Source organism: Squalius cephalus, assembly GCF_949319135.1.
Source record: "Squalius cephalus genome assembly, chromosome: 12".
NCBI classification, from domain to species: Eukaryota; Metazoa; Chordata; class Actinopteri; order Cypriniformes; family Leuciscidae; genus Squalius; species Squalius cephalus.
The window spans coordinates 12206759-12227162 of record NC_137133.1 but is presented as its reverse complement, the minus strand read 5'-3'; the positions used below and the strand labels follow the sequence as shown (position 1 = coordinate 12227162).

The 20404-nt window shown below is 40.4% G+C and overlaps 1 protein-coding gene across 3 annotated transcripts in view; it reads left to right on the top strand.

Annotated features, from left to right (window-relative positions):
* Positions 1–1676, top strand: part of tnfaip2a (tumor necrosis factor, alpha-induced protein 2a) — a 66468-nt gene extending 64792 nt beyond the window's left edge. For all 3 annotated transcript variants that reach the window (XM_079887354.1, XM_079887353.1, XM_079887355.1), the window contains 2 exons: positions 421–542; positions 762–1676. In XM_079887354.1, coding sequence (XP_079743480.1) covers positions 421–542; positions 762–921 — 282 coding nt within the window. In that variant the 3' untranslated portion in view covers positions 922–1676. The remainder of the gene's footprint in view (positions 1–420; positions 543–761) is intronic.
* The last annotated feature ends 18728 nt before the right edge of the window (positions 1677–20404 follow it).

The window sequence follows — 20404 nt, the reverse complement described above, 5'->3', positions numbered from 1 at the left end:
TAGTTTTGGTGGTGAATATAGCAGAGAAATGTGCAAATAATTTAGAGTTAATTGATTTTTTTGTAAATATGTAGGCTATGTTTTGTGTGTTTTTATCAGTTTCCTTTTGCATTGGAAACAATAAAATAATAATTAAAGCCCCAAAGGCTTTAGAGTGTTGTAGGGTTAATTTTTTCAAATTATTTGAAATATTTAAAGCATTTGTATGCATGACATACTAACTGTAACATACAGAAGTCTGGCACCATTGTTTTAGACACAATATGACATTGAGGCACACACAAAATATGGACCTTTTTAGTGTATTCTCTTTACATTATTCTCTTTGTTTGAAAGAGCATGAATTGTGGGAAAGAACTGGGAAATTTTTATCTAACAATAGAATTAGTTTTCTAAGTGAAGTACCATTCTCTTCTCTAGGGATCTGAAGAGAAATGGCTCTGTCAAATACTGCCCAAATTATCAGAGATTCTGAGACTGCAGGATCCTGGGAGTTTGCAACTTGAGATTGCAACACTGGCAAGAGACTATCCTGACATTAGGTGAGTCTGATAGATGTGAGCGAGCAAGATGCAGTTATTTAACCTGAATGGGAAAGAAACCAGCAAGATATCTTATTTTCACATGTTTCATTCTTTATACAAATAACTATTTACAACATACATATTAGTAATAATGTCATTATCAAAATGAAAGATAAACAATCAATCTTCCAGTGTTTGTCTTTTTTATCAGTTATCTTTGTTGTCACTCTCCACTAGTGAGCAGCATTTTCTTGCTGTCCTGAACCTGAAGACCAACCTTTCAAGCTCAGATGTGCGTAGGATAAAAAGGTGTTTGAGTGAAAATAGAGGCACACAGGACACTGAGTCCTCCCCTTCCTTCTTCTCTAAAGTAATTGTGAAACGAAAAATCATCTGAATGCCATGTGTTACATCCATAGCTAATGTTAATCAACTGTGATGTACACTTGTGATACATAATCAGTATTATGTTATTTAATATTTATTATTAAGAGCTCAGTGATGTTATTCTGTTAGTTTCTGATTTTCACTCTTCTCTATCACTAAGGTCAAGAATAAAATATTTATTTAGAATAAAATTTGTATTTAATCAGCCGTATTTTACAATACGTTGAAACAGCACAAGGTGTTCATATGGATGTGTTGAGTTTGTCAGTTGAGAAAACTTCAGAAGTTCTAAAATCATAATGGTAAGATAAAATGTCAAAAGGTGTATATTTATATCTGTGTACTGTGTTTTAGTTTTATTCGAATGTTTGTTTGGAGTGACTGAATTGAATGCAGGGAGAAGCAGCTGTAAGAAGATATTTAGAGACCAAGAGAAAAACAATGTGGCTTGTGGGAATACATGGTGAAATTAGCGGTCGAGCCGAGACTGTTTTCACAACAGACTCACATATTTCTATTTGAAAGCTGTGAAAATAAAGACAATTATTTAAATGTTCTGGTAAAATGCATGTAGGCCTATATGTATTATAATCCAGCTAAGGCCTTGCTTCACAATAACAAACTGTTTATCATAAGCCATCAATACAAAATGGTACATATAAAGAAATCCCACTGTCAGAGTAGACTGAATGTTGTTTGACTTTTTTTTTTATCTTTGCTGTCACTGTATGTCTTTCTCCTATAGCTAAATAAAATTTGTCATGGAACAAAAGTTTTGATGGTCCTTTGTCCCCTATTAAAGAGAAGGGCACATTAATTAATATGTGTGTGTGTGTGTGTGTGTGTGTGTGTGTGTGTGTGTGTGTGTGTGTGTGTGTGTGTGTGTGTGTGCTGGGTCAAATCATTTATAATAAAATACTGCAATATTCCATGAAAATAAGAATGGTCAATTTTGATTTCATAGTGACTTTATGTATAGAGAAGCATCCATTAGCTAGGCTATAACTAGAAACTGAATCACTATAACCGGAACTAGGATAACTAGATTCAGTAACGTTAAAACTACTTTTTAACAGCAAGTAAACATGTTCCTAATTCTATTAATAAATTATTACCATTCTGCTATTCTGGCTATATTGAAAGTTTGCTATTGTGTTTTTCAATGTTATTGATTTCGACAAAAAATTAGGACTTAGGCTACGCTAGATAATAGAGTACAATACAGTTCCTTGCAATGAAGCGAACGAGCTGCAGAAGTGTATAGTGTTTGATTGATACATTATTTCTGTTGTTTGGATTAATATTCACTGATATAAAAGATGTATTGTGCTGCTGTCGTTGTGGGGCTCTGTACAGCACAGTTTTACTAGCCCACCCCCCTTTCGGTGCCCCTGAAAAAACTGTGAGGGGTTCAAATGCTTTACAGCTGAAAAGGTTGTCATTCTGGTTGTCATTCACTTATTTAGTGGACCATATTAGTGTATAAGGAATAGTGAATTAGGGTATAGGGGTAATTTCAGATACAGTCCCAGTATGTGTCCTTTACACCCGACCACTTGTCTTCTTAGCCTACATGACGTCTCATTTCCTGTATTTGGTCAAAGCGTGGGAGCGAAGGGTGAAAGTGAGTAAAACTTTACCCAATGGGACACACTTACACTTTAATACTTAATAACCCAAGTGTGGGAATTGGCTCAATCTCGGTACAGGGGCGGACTTAACCAATATGCGAGGTAAGTGGTCGCATTAGGACCCCAGGGAAACCCAACAAATAGGGTAGAGTGGGGGAAAACATTACTGTGAAACAAAACATAAATGTGACTAGAAATGCCATCCCAGTTTTGAGTGACTATGGCAGGAGTTATTCATCAAATATTAAAATTGCTCAGCTCAGCCTTCATAATTAATTAGTATTTTGACTGAAAATATTTTTGTACAAAGGGGGCGTTTTGCCCCAGTGGTGGGGTAAAATGCCCCCTTTCTTACCAACCAGTTTGCTTCATAGATCAACAGCAAAATGAACAGACTATAGTTTTTAATCTCTAAAAGTAAAAGGCAAGTAATGTATCAACATGTATATATATTAATATTTATTTCAGGAATGTCCAAAATAGCCATTTTTTTTAACATTTATATTTATACTGTAAGAACTGATTTTCCTGCTAAGACTAAAGAATCTTCTTCTAGAATCGAGGAGGGTGACTGTCTCGGTCCTTTAAAAAGGAATAAAAAATACATTAGAATACAGAAACCCACTGGGGCCTGTCAAAAGAACACACACACACACACACACACACATACACACACAAACAAACACAAAATTTAGTGATGAATAAGATGATGACAATGATGATGATGACAATGACAGTAGCCTAACAGTAATAGAGGTTGTAATATAAATTAAATGACCAGCTAGAGTGTGTCTTCAAGTGACTGGAAGGCAAACTAGATGTACCGCATGGCGGTACAAAATATGACCGCCGCTCAGGCCTGCACTGGCTTTCCACAAATATAAATGACGTGGAGCAATTTGGCTGTATTGCGTGTTTATGTATATACCTAAAAAAAGTAGTAGTATGTGCATGTCTGTCGGTGTGTGTGTGTGTATGTGTGTGTGTTTGTGTATGTGTGTGTCTGTGTGTGTGTGTGTGTCTGTGCGTGTATGTATGCGTGCGTACATGTGTGTGCGCGTGTGTGTTTGTGTGTGTGTGTCTGTGCATGTGGATTTGTATGTGTGTGTATGCTTGCGTTTGTTTGTATTCCTGCATGTGTGTGTGTGACAGTATCATCCTAAACCAGCAACCCTTCGCTCAACACCACCATCTACAGGCCGATGAGTGTACAGTCACTAAATGTGCACATAAATGAATTTATTTTATACCCCCCCCCATGGATGAAATTCTACGAAACTTAGCATACCCCCAGAGGATGTCAAGTTAATCATACACATGAAATATGGTGCAGTTCTGAACATCTGAACTGAAGATAGGGGCGATTAAAGCAGAATAATATTGCATTTTCATTTTTTATGGGAAGGGGCGCAAATCACAAATGAGTGATTATGGGCTAGGTTGATGTGGGCCCTTAAGACCAACATAGCATAAAAATTTCTTCATCCTCTGTGCCACGGTTCAGGTAGTTATTTAGGAAAAACTGCATTTTTGGGGTTTCGGGGGGCCCAGCGCGGGGGGGGGAGTGGCCCCCGGGGACCAAACGAAATTTTTCCGTAAAAGTCTAGTGGGGCTACATGCCCACCAAATTTCATGTTCCCCGGTGTTTCGGTGTCCCTGGTATCGTTGACGAAAAATTCAGTAGATGACGAAAAAAAAAAAAAAAAAATTTGACAATCGATTATGGGCTAGGTTGATGTGGGCCCTTAAGACCAACATACCATAAAAATTTCTTCATCCTCGGTGCCACAGTTCAGGTAGTTATTTAGGAAAAACTGCATTTTTTGGGTTTCGGGGGGCCCAGCGCGGGGGGGGGAGTGGCCCCCGGGGACCAAACGAAATTTTTCCGTAAAAGTCTAGTGGGGCTACATGCCCACCAAATTTCATGTTCCCCGGTGTTTCGGTGTCCCTGGTATCGTTGACGGAAAATTCAGTAGATGACTGGAAAAAAAAAAAAAAAAAAACTTTGACAATCGATTATGGGCTAGGTTGATGTGGGCCCTTAAGACCAACATACCATAACAATTTCTTCATCCTCGGTGCCACGGTTCAGGTAGTTATTTAGGAAAAACTGCATTTTTTGGGTTTCGGGGGGCCCAGCGCGGGGGGGGAGTGGCCCCCGGGGACCAAACGAAATTTTTCCGTAAAAGTCTAGTGGGGCTACATGCCCACCAAATTTCATGTTCCCCGGTGTTTCGGTGTCCCTGGTATCGTTGACGAAAAATTCACGGGGGGCCCAGCGCGGGGGGGGAGTGGCCCCCGGGGACCAAACTAAATTTTTCCGTAAAAGTCTAGTGGGGCTACATGGCCACCAAATTTAATGTTCCCCGGTGTTTCGGTGTCCCTGGTATCGTTGACGAAAAATTCAGTAGATGACGGGGAAAAAAAAAAAAAAAATTTTGACAATCCCTATATGACCGCTTTCGCTAGCTACGCTAGCGGCGATCATAATTATAGTAAGCTCTTTAAAATACATAGTTTTTCTTACCATGTTCAGCTGGCCTCTGGAGACTTGTCCCAGGTTGTGGTTGGGAGTGGGCGCTAGTGCTGGGGACCACGGATGATCCACTGGGGCCTATCAAGAGAACACACACACACACACACACACACACACACAATTTAGTGATGATGAAGATGATGATGACGATGACACTAGCCTTATAGTAATAGTAGTTGTAATTGTTAACCAGCACTTATCTTCTCCTCAATCTCCCTGCTGTCCTCGAGGGTTGGATCTGGCTCCTCAGTTACTTCGGCTCCTTCAAAGTCTTCATCTTTGTAGAAGCCTTGAAACCCTTTTGGCCCTTCCCCACACACGCTGAAGCTGAGTAGGCTTTATCGAAAAGCCCACACACAGCATAAATATCAATTTGTTGTCCTGGGTGAGAGGTCATCCAGTTATCTGCAGCTGTTTTGTATTTTGACTTAACAGACTTGAAAAAGGTGCGGTCTAATGGCTGCATCTTGTGGCTGCAGTGGGGTGGGATGGTAATCATTATTACCCCACGCTCTCTCGCAAGCAACACAGCCTCGAGGGTCTTATGCGAGTGGTGGCCATCCAATATCAGAATGTGAGGCCTCTGAGGAGTGCATCCAATGCTGTCACAAAAATGTCTCAGCCACTGGTGAAACAGTGTACTGTCCATCCACCCTGAGTCAGTCACTCACTCCACCAATCGATCCTGCTGGGGCACCACACAGCAGGCGCTCATTCATTCGTTTTCTTGGAAAAATGAACAGTGGTGGTACAAACTGCCCAGCGGCGTTCATGGAACAGGCAGCAGTGACAGTAAAGCCTCTTTCCGCACTTGTGAATCTTGCCACATTGTGAATGTTGCCCATGAACAACACAGCACAGATGCAAACTGTCATGAATTATGTGACTGTTGTTCCTTTTTTTTGGCCATGAGATGTCCTCAGTGTTTTTTGTTTTATGCCTGTCACATGTTCTCATTATTGATTTGTTAGTATCACCTGAACCTTGTTAAGCTGCCTATTTAAAACCCTTGTTGTCTTGAGGTCTTTGCTCAGTCTTGAGTTGAAACCGGTGCAGTCCTGTTGACTGTCTGTGAGTTATTCTCAGAGTTTTTTTCCCTGTGTTTGTTGCTTGTTACCGACCTGTACCAGCCTGTTTCTTGGATTAAGAGTTTGCCTTCTGCTTCTGGATTATTCACTCATTCTGACTGTTATTGTGGACTTTGACCTTTGCCTAGTGATGGCAAAATGAGGCTTCCTGAACCACTGAGACCTCTCAGCCCATTGCTTCAGCCAAAGGTTCATTACTCGAAGCTTCATTCAGCATTGCTCACTAGTGACACCTAGCTACTGTGCAAAGAAATAGCAGTAAAATTAATTAATTCTGAACCAGTGTCGTCCCCGATAAATAAACATTTGAAGAGTTCAGATGCAAAAGCATCCAAGTGCCATCTGAAATTTTCTTCTAGAATGATCATTTGGTAACACTTTATTTTAGTGTCCTTGTTACATATGTTACATGTACTTACCATAGTAATAAGAGTAAATTATGCATAATTACATGCAACTAACCCTCAACCAAATCCTAATCCTACCCTAACCCTATAGTAAGTACATGTAGTTGCTTAATATTACTCAGTACTTAAATATATAATTACACTGTAACAATGACACCTTAAAATAAAGTGTAACCGATTATTTTTATCAAGTTTGTATATTTAAGTTCAATAATGTCACTTAAATGGCAATGCAAATTACCTATTAATTGTCATTTAAGTGAAATTACTGAAATTAAATATACAAGCTTTATAAAAATGATCATTCTAGATGAAAATTTCAGATGGCACTTAGAGGCTTTTGCATCTGAACTCTACATTTATTTATTTTCTTCTCACTTTTAATGTCTGTAACCTTTAAAAAAAAGGACCTGAGCAGACATTTGTCCATTGCCTGGGTATAATATAAAATATGTATCTTTCTCTGTCTGAATTTACTTGTGCAGAGACAACTGTCACACACACACACAGTTAATTATTTATTCATAAATAGTTTGGATAATGACAGTATGAACAACAAGTGACACTGTGTTGAGTGCAGTACTTATGGTAGAGGGAGTGTAGTAAAGTAAACTGCAACAGTCTGGGGTGGTAAAAAATTTATTCTGGGGGTTTTTGTGCAGTGAACTGCTACTAGTTTTAGTGCAGTGTTGTGCTTATTGGACTGGGGATATAGAGGAGCAAACTGCAACACTGCATTTTGGGGTGGGTGAAGGAAGAATTACAATAGATTTTTATTGGGAAACAGAATTATTTCAAGTGTGTTTAGACGATTCCTCTTCTCGGACAAAATCTCTCCATCCTTGGAAAAGATCCTTTCACAAGGAACAGAGGATGCAGGGGAACATAAATATGCCAGTGCCAGCTGGTATAAATGAGGATAATGATGCTTCTGTTGAGCCCAGACAGGGGAGGATTTCCTCTTTCTTGCTGGCTCCATTACCAGGAAAAAGGAGGAGGTCACAAAAGCAAACAAATCCAAAAGGGCAATCCAAATCAAAAAGCAATCCAGTCCAGATCCAAAAATCCAAAGCAATCCAAATAATCTTATCTAATTCATATAACAAGACTATAATATAGCTACTATACTTAATAATAACAATATACTATAACTATTCTAACCTGATAATGCAATAATATACAGCCCTATATATGACACAATAACGACAATGACAATGATAGTTATCTAACTCTCTGACTCTCTGACGCTACTACAACTGCTTCTACTCCTGACAACACCCACAAGGTGGTGCGAGTTTGAACCCCCTTTTTCCGGAAGCGACACTCATACCGAACCGATGACGTATCCACACAAATCAAGGCCTGGTTTGTCATTAGTCACGTGATCTTCACGTTAACAATACAAGCCTCAAATCGCGGCTTCATCTGGCACGCCCATTTTTCTCGGCACAAGCTCCGACGCCTCGGTTCAAATGTCACATCACTACCTTTGCCTGGATTATTACTTTTGATTTTGCCTGTTCCTTGTTGGATACTTTTGCCCCACTTTTCAAGTAAAGCCTTCAAGAGAAGCCTTTCAAGTAAAGTTATTGTCTCTTTTTCTGCATTCTGAGTCGAACATACCACCTTGTGGCACTGAGGTAGAGCTCCCGCCTGCTACGCAGGAGATCCGGGTTCGATTCCCAGTCGGACATAACAGCGAGACTATGCCATGGCAGAAGGCTCAGCAGAGACGCAGCCGACACCTTCCTCCAGTTCTTCAACATTGGACAAGATATATGCAGCGGTGGTCAGTCATGATACTACAGTTCTTCGCCATGAGTAGCGACTGCGGACTCATGAGAGTGCCTTTAGCCGCCATGAACAACTTCTCCATGAGATCCACCAGACTCTGACCACCTTAGTTAATTGTCCTTCTTCTACTCCAGCTCCAGCTCCTTCTCCACCTCCAGCCCAGCCTGCCTGCGAGCCTCGTCTGCCCACTCCCGAGAGATTTGACGGAGACCCAAGAGACTGCAGAGGTTTCTTTACCACTTACCTTCGAGCTCCAGTCCTCCACCTTTCCTACTGATCGTGCTAGGATTGCTTACATCATCACCCTCCTGACAGGAAAGGCCCGAGCTTGGGCCACCGCCATTTGGGAGCAGCAAGGTCCTTCCTGTAACAGCTACCAGAACTTTACTGATGAGATGCAGCGAGTGTTTGACCATCCAGTCGGAGGAAGGGAGGCAGCCAACAGGTTATTCCAGTTGCGTCAGGGCAACTCCAGTGTGGCTGAGTACGCTGTGCACTTTCGCACCTTGGCAGCAGAGAGCAGGTGGAATATGGAAGCGCTCATTGCCGCTTTCCATCATGGCCTGTCTAATTGCATTAGAGACGAACTGGCGACAAAGGACCTGGCCACAGATCTTGAGTCCCTGATCGACCAGACTATTCGGCTTGACAACCGTATGCGAGAGAGGCGACGTGAACGACAGCCGGAGCTTCAATCCACCCACGGAGCTAGAGTTCTGCACTCCCGCGGGAGTGCCCAACGCAAAACAGAGCGCCGCGGGACAAATTTTGAAAGGTCATTGCGGGAGCGGGCGGGGTGGATGATACGCTGCACTCCCGCAAATTAAATATGAGTGTAAAGTAAAATATATAAATTATTAAAGTAGCGTGAGGGAGATTCTGTTTGGCAGCAATAAAAACGTTTTAAGCAGCCTAAACTTGGATGTTGTCGTTTGGGGTAGGGCGGGGCCTAATCTCACGCACACTTGTTTAGAGACAATTCCTTCCCGTTGCTCCGTGTTCGAAAGCTTCAAGTTCAAAATAGACAGCATGGACGAGGAAAAGAGCACTTCTAGTGCTTCAGATATAGGCCTAAGCGCTTCAGATGTAAGCACTTCTCTAAAGAAAGGCACATTTAGGCCTACTACAAAAAAAATATCACCAAATCAGACATTTGGCAGTCTTTTTCGGTTGTGCATGATGGAGAGGGGAATCAACTACCTTTTGCCTGCTGCGATAAATTCCAAAAGGTGTTAACATGCAACGGACACAAATCGCATTTTTTTTCCAAGACCTTTCGTGAGACAGAAAGTGAACATACATCCTGCCTGCCGTCTTGTGGGCATTTGCGGGCGGGAGCGGGACATAATATCACAGATGCAGGCGGGAGCGGGACTAAAAATGACAAATCTTTGCGGGAGCGGGCGGGAGCGGGACTGAACACTGCGGGAGCGGGACTGAAAATTGTGTCCCGCGCAGGTCTCTACACGGAGCCAGTGCCCCTGCCTCGAGTCCACTGCAGTGGTCATAAGAGATCCAGAACTTGTCCCCTTGTCCTGAGGAACCTATGCACTCTTACTCCCACAACTTCTACCACGTGCCTGCAAATTCCAGTTACGATTTCCTGGGGACATCAACATCACCACACGCTGCAAGCCCTTGTGGACTCTGGTGCTGCTGGGAACTTCATGGATTCCTCCCAACCTGGACCACCCTCTCACTGTGACTGCCCTTGATGTACCATTGACCGTATTACTACTACTCTTCTTTTGTCTGTGGGTGAAAGGCATCATGAGAAGGTCCAGTTCAACCTCATTCTGTCTCCCGAGTTTCCAGTAGTGCTTGGTTTTCCCTGGTTGTCTCACCATAGTCCCCACATCAATTGGTCTTCAGGGATGGTGGTTGAGTGGGGTCCTACTTGCCAAGCTACCTGTCTTCTCTGCAGAGTCTTATCCCCTGCTCCTAAGTCTCTTAGTCCTCTCAAGCTGTCCCGAGTCCCTTCCGAATACCATGACATGAGTGAGATTTTCAGTAAGAAGAGAGCCACATCACTGCCTCCTCACAGACCCTACGATTGTGTGATTGACCTCCTTCCAGGTGCCTTTCCCCCACTTGGTAGAATCTTCTCCCTCACACCCACTGAGACCAAAGCCATGGAGGAGTATATCACAGCCTCCCTAGAAGCTGGAATCATTCGTCCATCGTCTTCTCCCACCGGAGCTGTATTCTTTTTTGTTGGTAAAAAAGATGGCAGTCTCCGACCCTGCATCGATTACCACGGGCTGAACAAAGTGACTGTGAGGAACCGCTATCCTTTACCCCTTATGTCCTCAGCTTTTGAGTTGCTTCAGGGGGCAACAATATTCACCAAGCTAGACCTTCGCAATGCCTACCATTTGGTTCGAATCCAAGAGGGGGATGAGTGGAAGACAGCTTTTAACACTCCAACAGGACATTGCGAGTACTTGGTTAGGCCCTTTGGGTTAACCAATGCTCCAGCTGTCTTCTAGGCACTCATTAACAACGTCCTGAGGGATATGTTGAACAGGTCCGTCTTTGTTTATTTGGATGATATCCTCATTTTCTCAAAGTCCCTACATGAGCATGCACATCATGTCAGACTCGTTCTCCAGCGTCTTCTTGACAACCACCTGTTTGATTACGAGTTTGCCTTCTGCTTCTGGATTATTCACTCATTCTGACTGTTATTGTGGACTTTGACCTTTGCCTGGATTATTACTTTTGATTTTGCCTGTTTCTTGTTGGATACTTTTGCCCCACTCTTCAAGTAAAGCCTTGAACTGAGTTATTGTCTCTGTCTCTGCATTCTGAGTGAAAACACACCACCTTGTGGCACCAAGGTAGAGCTCCCGCCTGCTACGCAGGAGACCCAGGTTCTATTCCCAGTCGGACATAACACAAACAGCTTACAGTCAGTATTAATGAATGACAACCCTGCTTTCTGTTCAAAATACCTGTCAGATAAAGAGCACTGTGAGCTTTTTAGGATCGGGCAAGTTCATTTGTTGTAAATTGCATTACCATTACATTAAGACATGATGTTTTATTTAACAAATGTAGAAAAAAGGTTGAAGGTTGAAAGGTTGAAGAGACAGCAAAATAAAGGTTGCAACAGCAAAAGGGTGCACATTTGTGTGTTGGGGACCAATACATGGAATTGCTTAGGGCTCCTATAAGTCCACTCCTTATTATGTGTTTGACAATTCAACTGCGAATGGACTTGCCATTTGGCACGATTTTTCCACTTGCAGTCAGGATGAGTTGAAAACGGCATCAGACACTTTCTGCTTCCCATAGTGATGCATGGTGTTGTCACGTTTATGTTCAGTTAGTGTCATCTTCATGGACTTTTAGTTTGTTTGTCTTTTGACATTTCATTTTTTCTATTTTCCCGTCACTCATCACAGTCACCATGGACACTAATCCTCCACCACAGCTGCTCATCATTTAGTTCGTTATCTCTGTGTATCTAGGGGCTGTTTACACAACACCGTTTTCATCTAAAAACTTTAAACTTTTTATGCGTTTTGTCCATTCATTTACACGACAACGGCGTTTTGGGTGCCTGAAAACGCAAACTTTTGAAAGTGTTTCAAAGTGAAAGTTTTTGAAAACGGTCTCCGTAAACAACAAAAACGTGAATCTCTGAAGACGATGATATCATGCACATGCATATTACGTGTTCAGTCTATAGTTTTTCATCACCATCTAATGGCCTGGCAGTAGAATACAGCGTTTTTAGTCCTTTTCGGATCTGTGTGAATGGGGGTCGTTTTGACAATGGTCAAAAATGAGTTTAAATGAGTCTCAATGGGTTAGAAATAGTACATAGAATGGCAGTTTAATTGAGTCTAATAAAGAAAAATAGGTTTGCTGGACATTGTGAGGTTGTGGAGGAGCTGATGAAGGCGCTGGAGAATAACATAGATCAATTCAAAGAGCTAAAGCCTGTCTGCCGAGAGGTCAGAATCACTTTTACAGAAAATATTGTTTCTGACAGTCCAATAACATGATGTAAATACACATAATCTTACATTGGTCACTTATGTGGCGGTTAAGATACAGTTATAGATATATATTTGAAGATTGTGTGTTTGTATGTGTGTATAGGAACTGCTGGCCGAGCTGCATGCAGAAGTAATGGTTGATTATGTGAGACGAATGATAAAGAGAAAACCGAAACTGAAGGACAAACAACAGCAAGATGCAGCTGCTGAGTTCATCGGCCATGACAATAATCAAATCTGCTCTGTGTTTGCCAAAGTGGTAAGATCTCATCCAGACCCACACATGCTTGCATGTAGAATAAACACTCATGTGACCAAAATATGCACAGAAAAATGTGTTCGAATAGAGCACACAAATATAAATCATAGTATTGGATCTTGCTCGCAAACACAATCCAACTTATTTATTTCCGGAACAATCAGGGAAACCACAGGAATTCCTGAATTGTGTAGTAAGACATGATGTCATTATGTTTTGGATTCTCAGAAACCTCCAGTTTTGTAGCTGACTGTATGCATTTGCTGGAATTTCCCTCTCAGGCTGTTAAATAAATCTGGCTCTTATGTTAATTGGTTCAAATTTGTGGGTGCTTGAAATGCTGCCAAAATATTTATTTATAAAGAAAACAGATATGTTTCTATTTCTGAGTATGTGAATTTTTGTGTGGTCCACTGGTAGTGTACATAGGAATCTACTTACAAATCTACTTGAAGTAGAGTTAAAGGTATATTTTAAGTATAAAAATTAATATCTACTGTAAATAGGAACATAGTAGTATACGTAAAGTGGAAAATAAAGTAAACTAATAAATAAAGTATGATTAAATTCACTTTAAATTCACGACAGCCTATGACACTACTAGTACGACCCAGAAGTATAAAATGGGCGCCAAGAGAACATCGTTCCCCAATAGCATCATCAACGCAGTGCAAGTTCCCCTTCGAAAGGGAACAGTTACTTTTTTAACAGAGGTTAATTTTGCTTTAATATGAAAAAAATATATTTTTCCCCTTTCACAGACACTGTAATCAAACAGTTTCCGAACACAACAGTGTCTGAGGTGCGAGCACTGATTAGAAGGAAATGCAACAATGAGGCAAACTCAAAGACCAATCAATCACTCTCCACTTGAAGGATGAAGCTAGTTTTCAGCTATTGTATTTAACTTTTTGCAGCTATTAATGCCAGCACTTTATTGACTGTAGTTTGGTTTATTGACTTAGTCAGAGTTAGTTTTTTTAAAATGTTGTTTATAATACCTCTGCAATCAATGATTTTATGTTAATGTATTTTGTTTACAGTTTTCATATGCTGCTGTACTGATGTAGTACATTAAAGTTAACTATCTTTCAAAGTGTGTGTGTGTGTGTGTGTGTGTGTGTGTGTGTGTGTGTGTGTGTGTGTGTGTGTGTGTGTGTGTGTGTGTGTGTGTGTGTGTGTGTGGACATGTTTTGATGAATGCACACAGACTCATGGGGACTCGTGTCACCGTGGGGACCTAAATTGAGGTCCCCATGGGTACAAAAGCTTATAAATCATACAGAATTAGTTTTTTTGAAAATGTAAAAATGCAGAATGTCTCCTGTGATGGGTAGGTTTAGGGATAGGGGCAGTGTAAGGGGATAGAATATACAGTTTGTACAGTATAAAAACCATTACGTCTATGGAGAGTCCTCACAAAGATAGTGCACCAGACTGTGTGTGTGTGTGTGTGTGTGTGTGTGTGTGTGTGTGTGTGTGTGTGTGTGTGTGTGTGTGTGTGTGTGTGTTTTATACAAATATTTTTTACTGTGTGTTTTACTGAATGATAATTTTTCACTGTATTTTTAATACATTAAAATATATTATTTTCATACTGAATGGTTTTGTAAAAATGTCTTTTTAATACTAATAGTGGGTCTTATAGTGTTCTACTAATACATTATTAATAAGCTGATATTATATTTAAAATGTACTGGGAACACATTAATGTGAAGCTAAAAATATACTTCAGCTGTAGTTCTAAAACAGCTTTAAAAATACAATTTAAAGAAGTGCTATTAAATTACACTAAATGTACTTAAAATGGTTCCATTTTAACACACTCAAGTATATTAAAATATATTACTATTACCTTAAAATTGGACTTAAATACATATAAAAGTACACTTGAAGTTGTTTCAAAATAACACATTTAATACACACTTAATACAGTACACTTAAAATGCATTAAGTATATCAAAATAAGCGCAATTTAAATATATTTCCTTTTCACCTGGGCACTCACATACATAGAGTGTAGATGTGTGCAGAGAAGCAAGAACTTCTCTCCACTCCAACCCCTGTAGCCTCAAAGTCCAAAAAGGAAGAAAACAGGGTGAAACAGAGACAGAAAAGTCAGGCTGATTAGATTTATCTTGCAGTATACTTGAAGTTGGTCCATTTTAGTACACAAAAGTACATTTAATATACTTAAAGTTATGCTTTACTACAACTTAATTACAACTAAAATAAACTTAGTACGAGTGCTGTCAAACGATTAAAATATTTAATCACGATTAATCGCATTAATGTCATAGTTAACTCACAATTAATCACACATTTTTATCTATTCTAAATGTCCCTTGTTTCTTTTTGTCCCATTATTTTTTCTCATTTTAATGACATTTTTTAAAAGTAAACTTTCCATTCAGAATCTTATTGGCATCCATTTCGGCGTCTCGCGCTCGCCATCCACTCAAAACGTAACGTTACCCTACTACTCTTTGACCGGCTCACAAGCCCAAACAAGTGTAGCCTATGCGGCGTGCCTGTTGTTTTGTTTCCGGTCTAGCTAGATCCGGTGTGGTGTTGTAGTTTTCCTAACATTACTAGTTGTTGCAACAGCATGTTTAAAAAACAAAGTTTGCTAGGCCAAAAAGAACGTTAATCTCGCGATAAAAAAATTTACGCCGTTAATAACGCGTTTAACTGACAGCACTGCTTAGTACAAAATTAGTTGCCTCAAAATAGCACACTTTAAGTTAACTAATCATTGACACACTTGAAGTATACTAAATTAGTCTGGCTGCAAGTGTACTTAGCTTCTTCTTCTTTTTTTATAGGCCACAAAGAGCGTATGATACATCAACAGGATCTCATTGTTGAAATTCGTAAGGGCTACATAGATCATTTGATTTACCATGGTACAGTGAAGACAGTCATCAATAAGTGGAGAAAGTATAGCACAACAGTGACATTATCAAGAACCTAGGGCATCCCTCCAAAATTAATGAGAAGACAAAGAGAAAAAATGGTCATGGAGGCTTTCAAGAGGCCTACAGCAACATTAACATTAAAAGAGTTGCAGTTCTTTCTGGCAACTTCTGGTTGCTTCTTTACATTTTACAATTATCTCCTGTATTTTCATATCTGTCTGGGCTATGGGCTTTTTCAACAAAAAAAAAAAAAAATTCCAAGCCCAGCTAAACTTTGCTAAAATATATTCAGTGTCGGAAAAGCATGTGGGGAAAAAATGATGGTCTGATGAGACCAAGATAGACCTTTCTGGACAAAATCGTGAAAAAAAAATAAAAAAAAGTATGCTTTGGGGCTGCTTTTTTCAGCTGGAACTGCTTTAGTGAAGGTGGAAGGAATCCTTAATAGCTCCAAGTACCAGACAATTTTGGCACAGAACCTTCTGGCGTCTGCTAGAAAGCTAAAAAAATGAAGAGAACTTTCACCTTTCAGCATGACAATGATCCGAAACACACATGTAAATAAACAAAATAATGGCTTCAGCAAAGAAATATGAATGTTTTGGAATGGCCCAGATGGAGACAAGATCTGAATCTATAGAAGGACCTGAGGAGGGCCATGCACAAGAGAAGAAATGCCCTACTAGCAATTTCACAGATCTGGAACAATTTTGCAAAGAAGACTGGGAAAATATTCCCAAGTCAATATGTGCCAAGCTGATAGACTCCTATTCAAACTGAGTGTTGTAGTAAAAACAAAGGGTGCTTGAACTAGTTCAGGGGTGTGCACACTTGCAGATAGTATTCCAAGTTTTTTATTTATTTATTTCTCTGAAATCTGTCACTTTGGTTTTCAGTGGCATTTACATCACAAACACCGGCTTTTTTTAAATATAATATTTATATCCACTGTATTGTTTTAGACACAATATGACATTGAGCCCCAGACAAAATATGGACCCATTTAATTTTTTCTTTTTACATTGTTCTCTTTGTTTAAAAGAGCATAATAAATTGTGTGAATGCACAAAGAGTTTGTGTAAAGATCATATCACTGCAAATATACATTAGTTTTCTAAGTGAAGTACCATTCTCTTCTCTAGGGATCCAAAGAGGAATGGCTCTGTCAAATATTGCCCAAATTATCAGAGATTCTGAGACTGCAGGATCTTGGGAGTTTGCAACTTGGGATTGCAACACTGGCAAGAGACTATCCTGACATTAGTCTGATAGATGTGAGCGAGCAAGATTCAGTTATTTTACTTGAGAGGCAAATACTAGGCCACAGCCAAAGCCATTACATGATGTTTCACTCTCTGACCTGACTGCCCAAAATTATCATTTTTATCAGGATAATCTATTTTCAAATATCTTGTTTTCTTCATACAAATAACTTCTCGAATAATAATATTTTACAAAATCAATATTTTTGACATTTGTATTAGATGGCTTTAGCAGAATGAACAATATTTTTGAATTTAGAGTTTAGAGAACCCTATAGTGTCTGTATTGTTTCATCAATGATCTTTGTTGTCACTCTCCACTAGTTAGCAGCATGTTCTTGCTGTCCTGAAACTGAAGACCAACCTTTCAAGCTCAGATTTGAGCAGGATCAAAGTGTGTTTAAGTGAAAACAGAAGCAGACAGGACACTGAGTCCTCCCCTTCCTTCTTCTCTAAAGTACTCATCAAACAGGACACTCTCTGTTACAACTGTTGCAACTAAAAACACATTGATATTATTCTTTTAAAGTTTTTCTCTAATGATTTACATGTCATTGGTCAGTCCATCTCAAGTGGTCCAATGGATTTTTTTTTTTGTTTTTTTTTTTTTTTTTGACCTATTCCCGATTTTCCCTTTTTTTTATTTATTTAATTGGTAATTGGCTGTATGCCCAGCTGCACTTCCTGAACTTCAGCCAGCTCCTTTGTTTCCTGTCTGCCATTATTGGACAAAAGGTGTGTGTGATTATTGTTTTTGTGACTACTGAGGTCAGGCACACTTGGATTAATCAGTTTGTCCAATAATGGCAGACAGGAAACAAAGGAGCTGGCTGAAGTTCAGGAAGTAGTGCAGCTGGGCATAAAGCCAATTGGTATTGCAAAACCACTACTTTTTAATTTTTATTTTGCTTAATCACAGCAGCTATCTTTGAGTTATGGCCACAAAAATGTTTGGTTATATGGACATTCACAGACACCTCAATGTCTCACCCCAAGTCTAATGTGACCACCCTGAATTTAGTTAGGTCACAGGAATATTGGATTGTTTGTATATATTTCTTTCTTTCTTTTATTACCTATGTCTATTTCAGTTTACTTGTATATATAAGTTTTAAATTGGGCAGCTCAGCTGCATCTTCTGAATTCTGGTTGGCAGTTGAGAGAGAGGAGTTGCCGTGACGACTGTGGTGCATCCTCAGACAACAAAGAGGACCTTTAAGCAACCACTAACTATTGTCTCTCTCTCTCTCATTTACTTTTAAGTTTTTAAACTGCTTACAGTCCTCCCGACTGCCCGGGACCTGTAACAGATTTTGGGGGCTCGTCCATTCCAGGATCAGCGCTACTCTTAAGACGTCTGGTCCAGTGATTTTGAACCTAGGGACAGCAAAGCACATTCCTCTAAAAGGGAGCAACGCGTGTGTGAGAGGCTAAGGGGAGCAGGTGACCAGCATCATCCTGACCAAGAGCATCACCACGTGACCAGATCTACCGTACCTGGAAGTGCATCATGTCCGACGAAGAAAGAAAGAGACTTACCTGGGACATCAAGAAGAAAGTTTACACTTTGAACGCAGGTGAACTCTTTCAGTTGGCAAAAGACATTCACCCAGCATCAGATGCGGATGTCACACTATTAAAGAACGACGACGAAGAAAGCTACATTAATTACATCGTCACTTACATGAATAACTGTGAATTATCTAGACCTGACCAAGGAATGACTGTGTTATTGAATTTAAAGGACTGTATTGATGAAATTGTAGAACAACGTACTACTATGCCTGAAATGCCTATCCAGCCATCCTCTGCACCTCATAACACAGACACCTCAGAGGTTGAGTACCAGAGATTGTTATCAAATTATGAGGAGTTAGGTAGAAAACTTTTATCCAGCAGAACTGTTCCTACCACACTACCTAAACCCTCACTCATGTCACACACACATCTTCCAAGCAATAATAATCCTGTATATTCAAGCATTCCAAGACAGGAATTCAGCGACCACAGTACATCTAATTTTGCACCTGACACCATGGTCTCCATCAGAGACATTCCAATGTTGCAGCGTAGAGAATTCAAGATCCATGGGGGACAAATAGGAGACAGTGTGTCTGACATAAGTTTCAGCAACCTGTGCAAGCAAATAGATGAAGGCATTAAGGAAGGTTACACTGAAAGCGAGATCATTCGAGGGGTGTTTCGCATGATTAAACCTGGAAATTTTAAAGATATGTTAATAACCAAAGATGACATAACTGTTGCAGAATTGAAGAGTTTTCTCCAGTCTCATCTAGGTGAAAGCAGCAGTACTGAACTTTTCCAGGAACTTATGAGTGCCAAGCAACATGACCATGAGACGCCACAACAATTCCTTTACCGCATGATCGGCCTAAAGCAGAAGGTATCGTTCTGTTCTAGACAGTTAAATGCAGACATCAGATACGACGACCATACAATTCAGAGTGTGTTTCTCCATACTGTGTCACAAGGCATCGGCCTAAAGCACAGTGACATTCGGCGAGAGTTGAGACCTTTCCTTTCAGACCCCAGTGTTTCTGATGAAATTCTGCTGAGGCAGGTAATAAGAATTACAAGTGATGAAAGCGAGAGACAACGCCGACTGGGTCAGTCTACTCGCCATAAGGTGGTGCATGCACATAGCGCACAGTTTGAGTCTGACAAGGGAGCTAAAGAAGTAGTGAAAGTGGATGAGACGACAAAAGATAAGACCATTCAGCAGCTGAGGGTACAAATCGAAGCTTTAACTACTGCAGTGAATTCCCTGAAACAATCTGGATTACCAAAACCTCCTAATTCATGGCACGAATACAGTGAACCACAACTTCAAAGATATCAGCAACTACAGCAACCACCCCAACAACCCACATTCGACTTTCAGCATCCAACACCGTTCCCATCATCTGCCATGTCACTCTACAAGCCGGACACAAAGTATCAATCACAACGTCAATACAGATCAAGACCCCAACCACAGTTCTCTTCAAGTAGACGTTCTCTTCAAAGACAAGGACAGTCACGATGCCCCGAATGCACAGAAAAAAATGTGACCACTTGCAGCCATTGTTTTATATGCGGTGCAGAGGGACACAGAGCTGTCGGCTGCCTTGGGAAGCCAAGAGATCAGGGAAACGGGGATCGATCACTGCAGAGGGACAACCAGCGATCGACTTAAAGCAACCGTCCCAGTATGAAATGCTACAAGCTCCTACAGCCACTTCCACTTTGTCAAAAGAAATTCACAATATTACTTCTCCATACATTCCAAACCAGCCCAATCAAATGAGAGTTGCTCAACTTGTAGGGGAAAAGTGTCTGCTGAAATGTACCATGAATGGTTGTCCTGTCAATGCTTTATTAGACACAGGAGCTCAGGTGAGCATTATGGATTTTAATTGGAAGGAAATTTACTTACCTCATGCAAAGCTTCGTCCACTCACCGAGATTATTGACCCACAGGAACTGGAGGTCAGAGATGTAAAAAAGGACTTAATACCCTTCCTTGGTTGGGTGGAGATCACTCTTAACCTTCTAGGAAATGAGAACCCTAGACTGGCTATACAGGTTCCT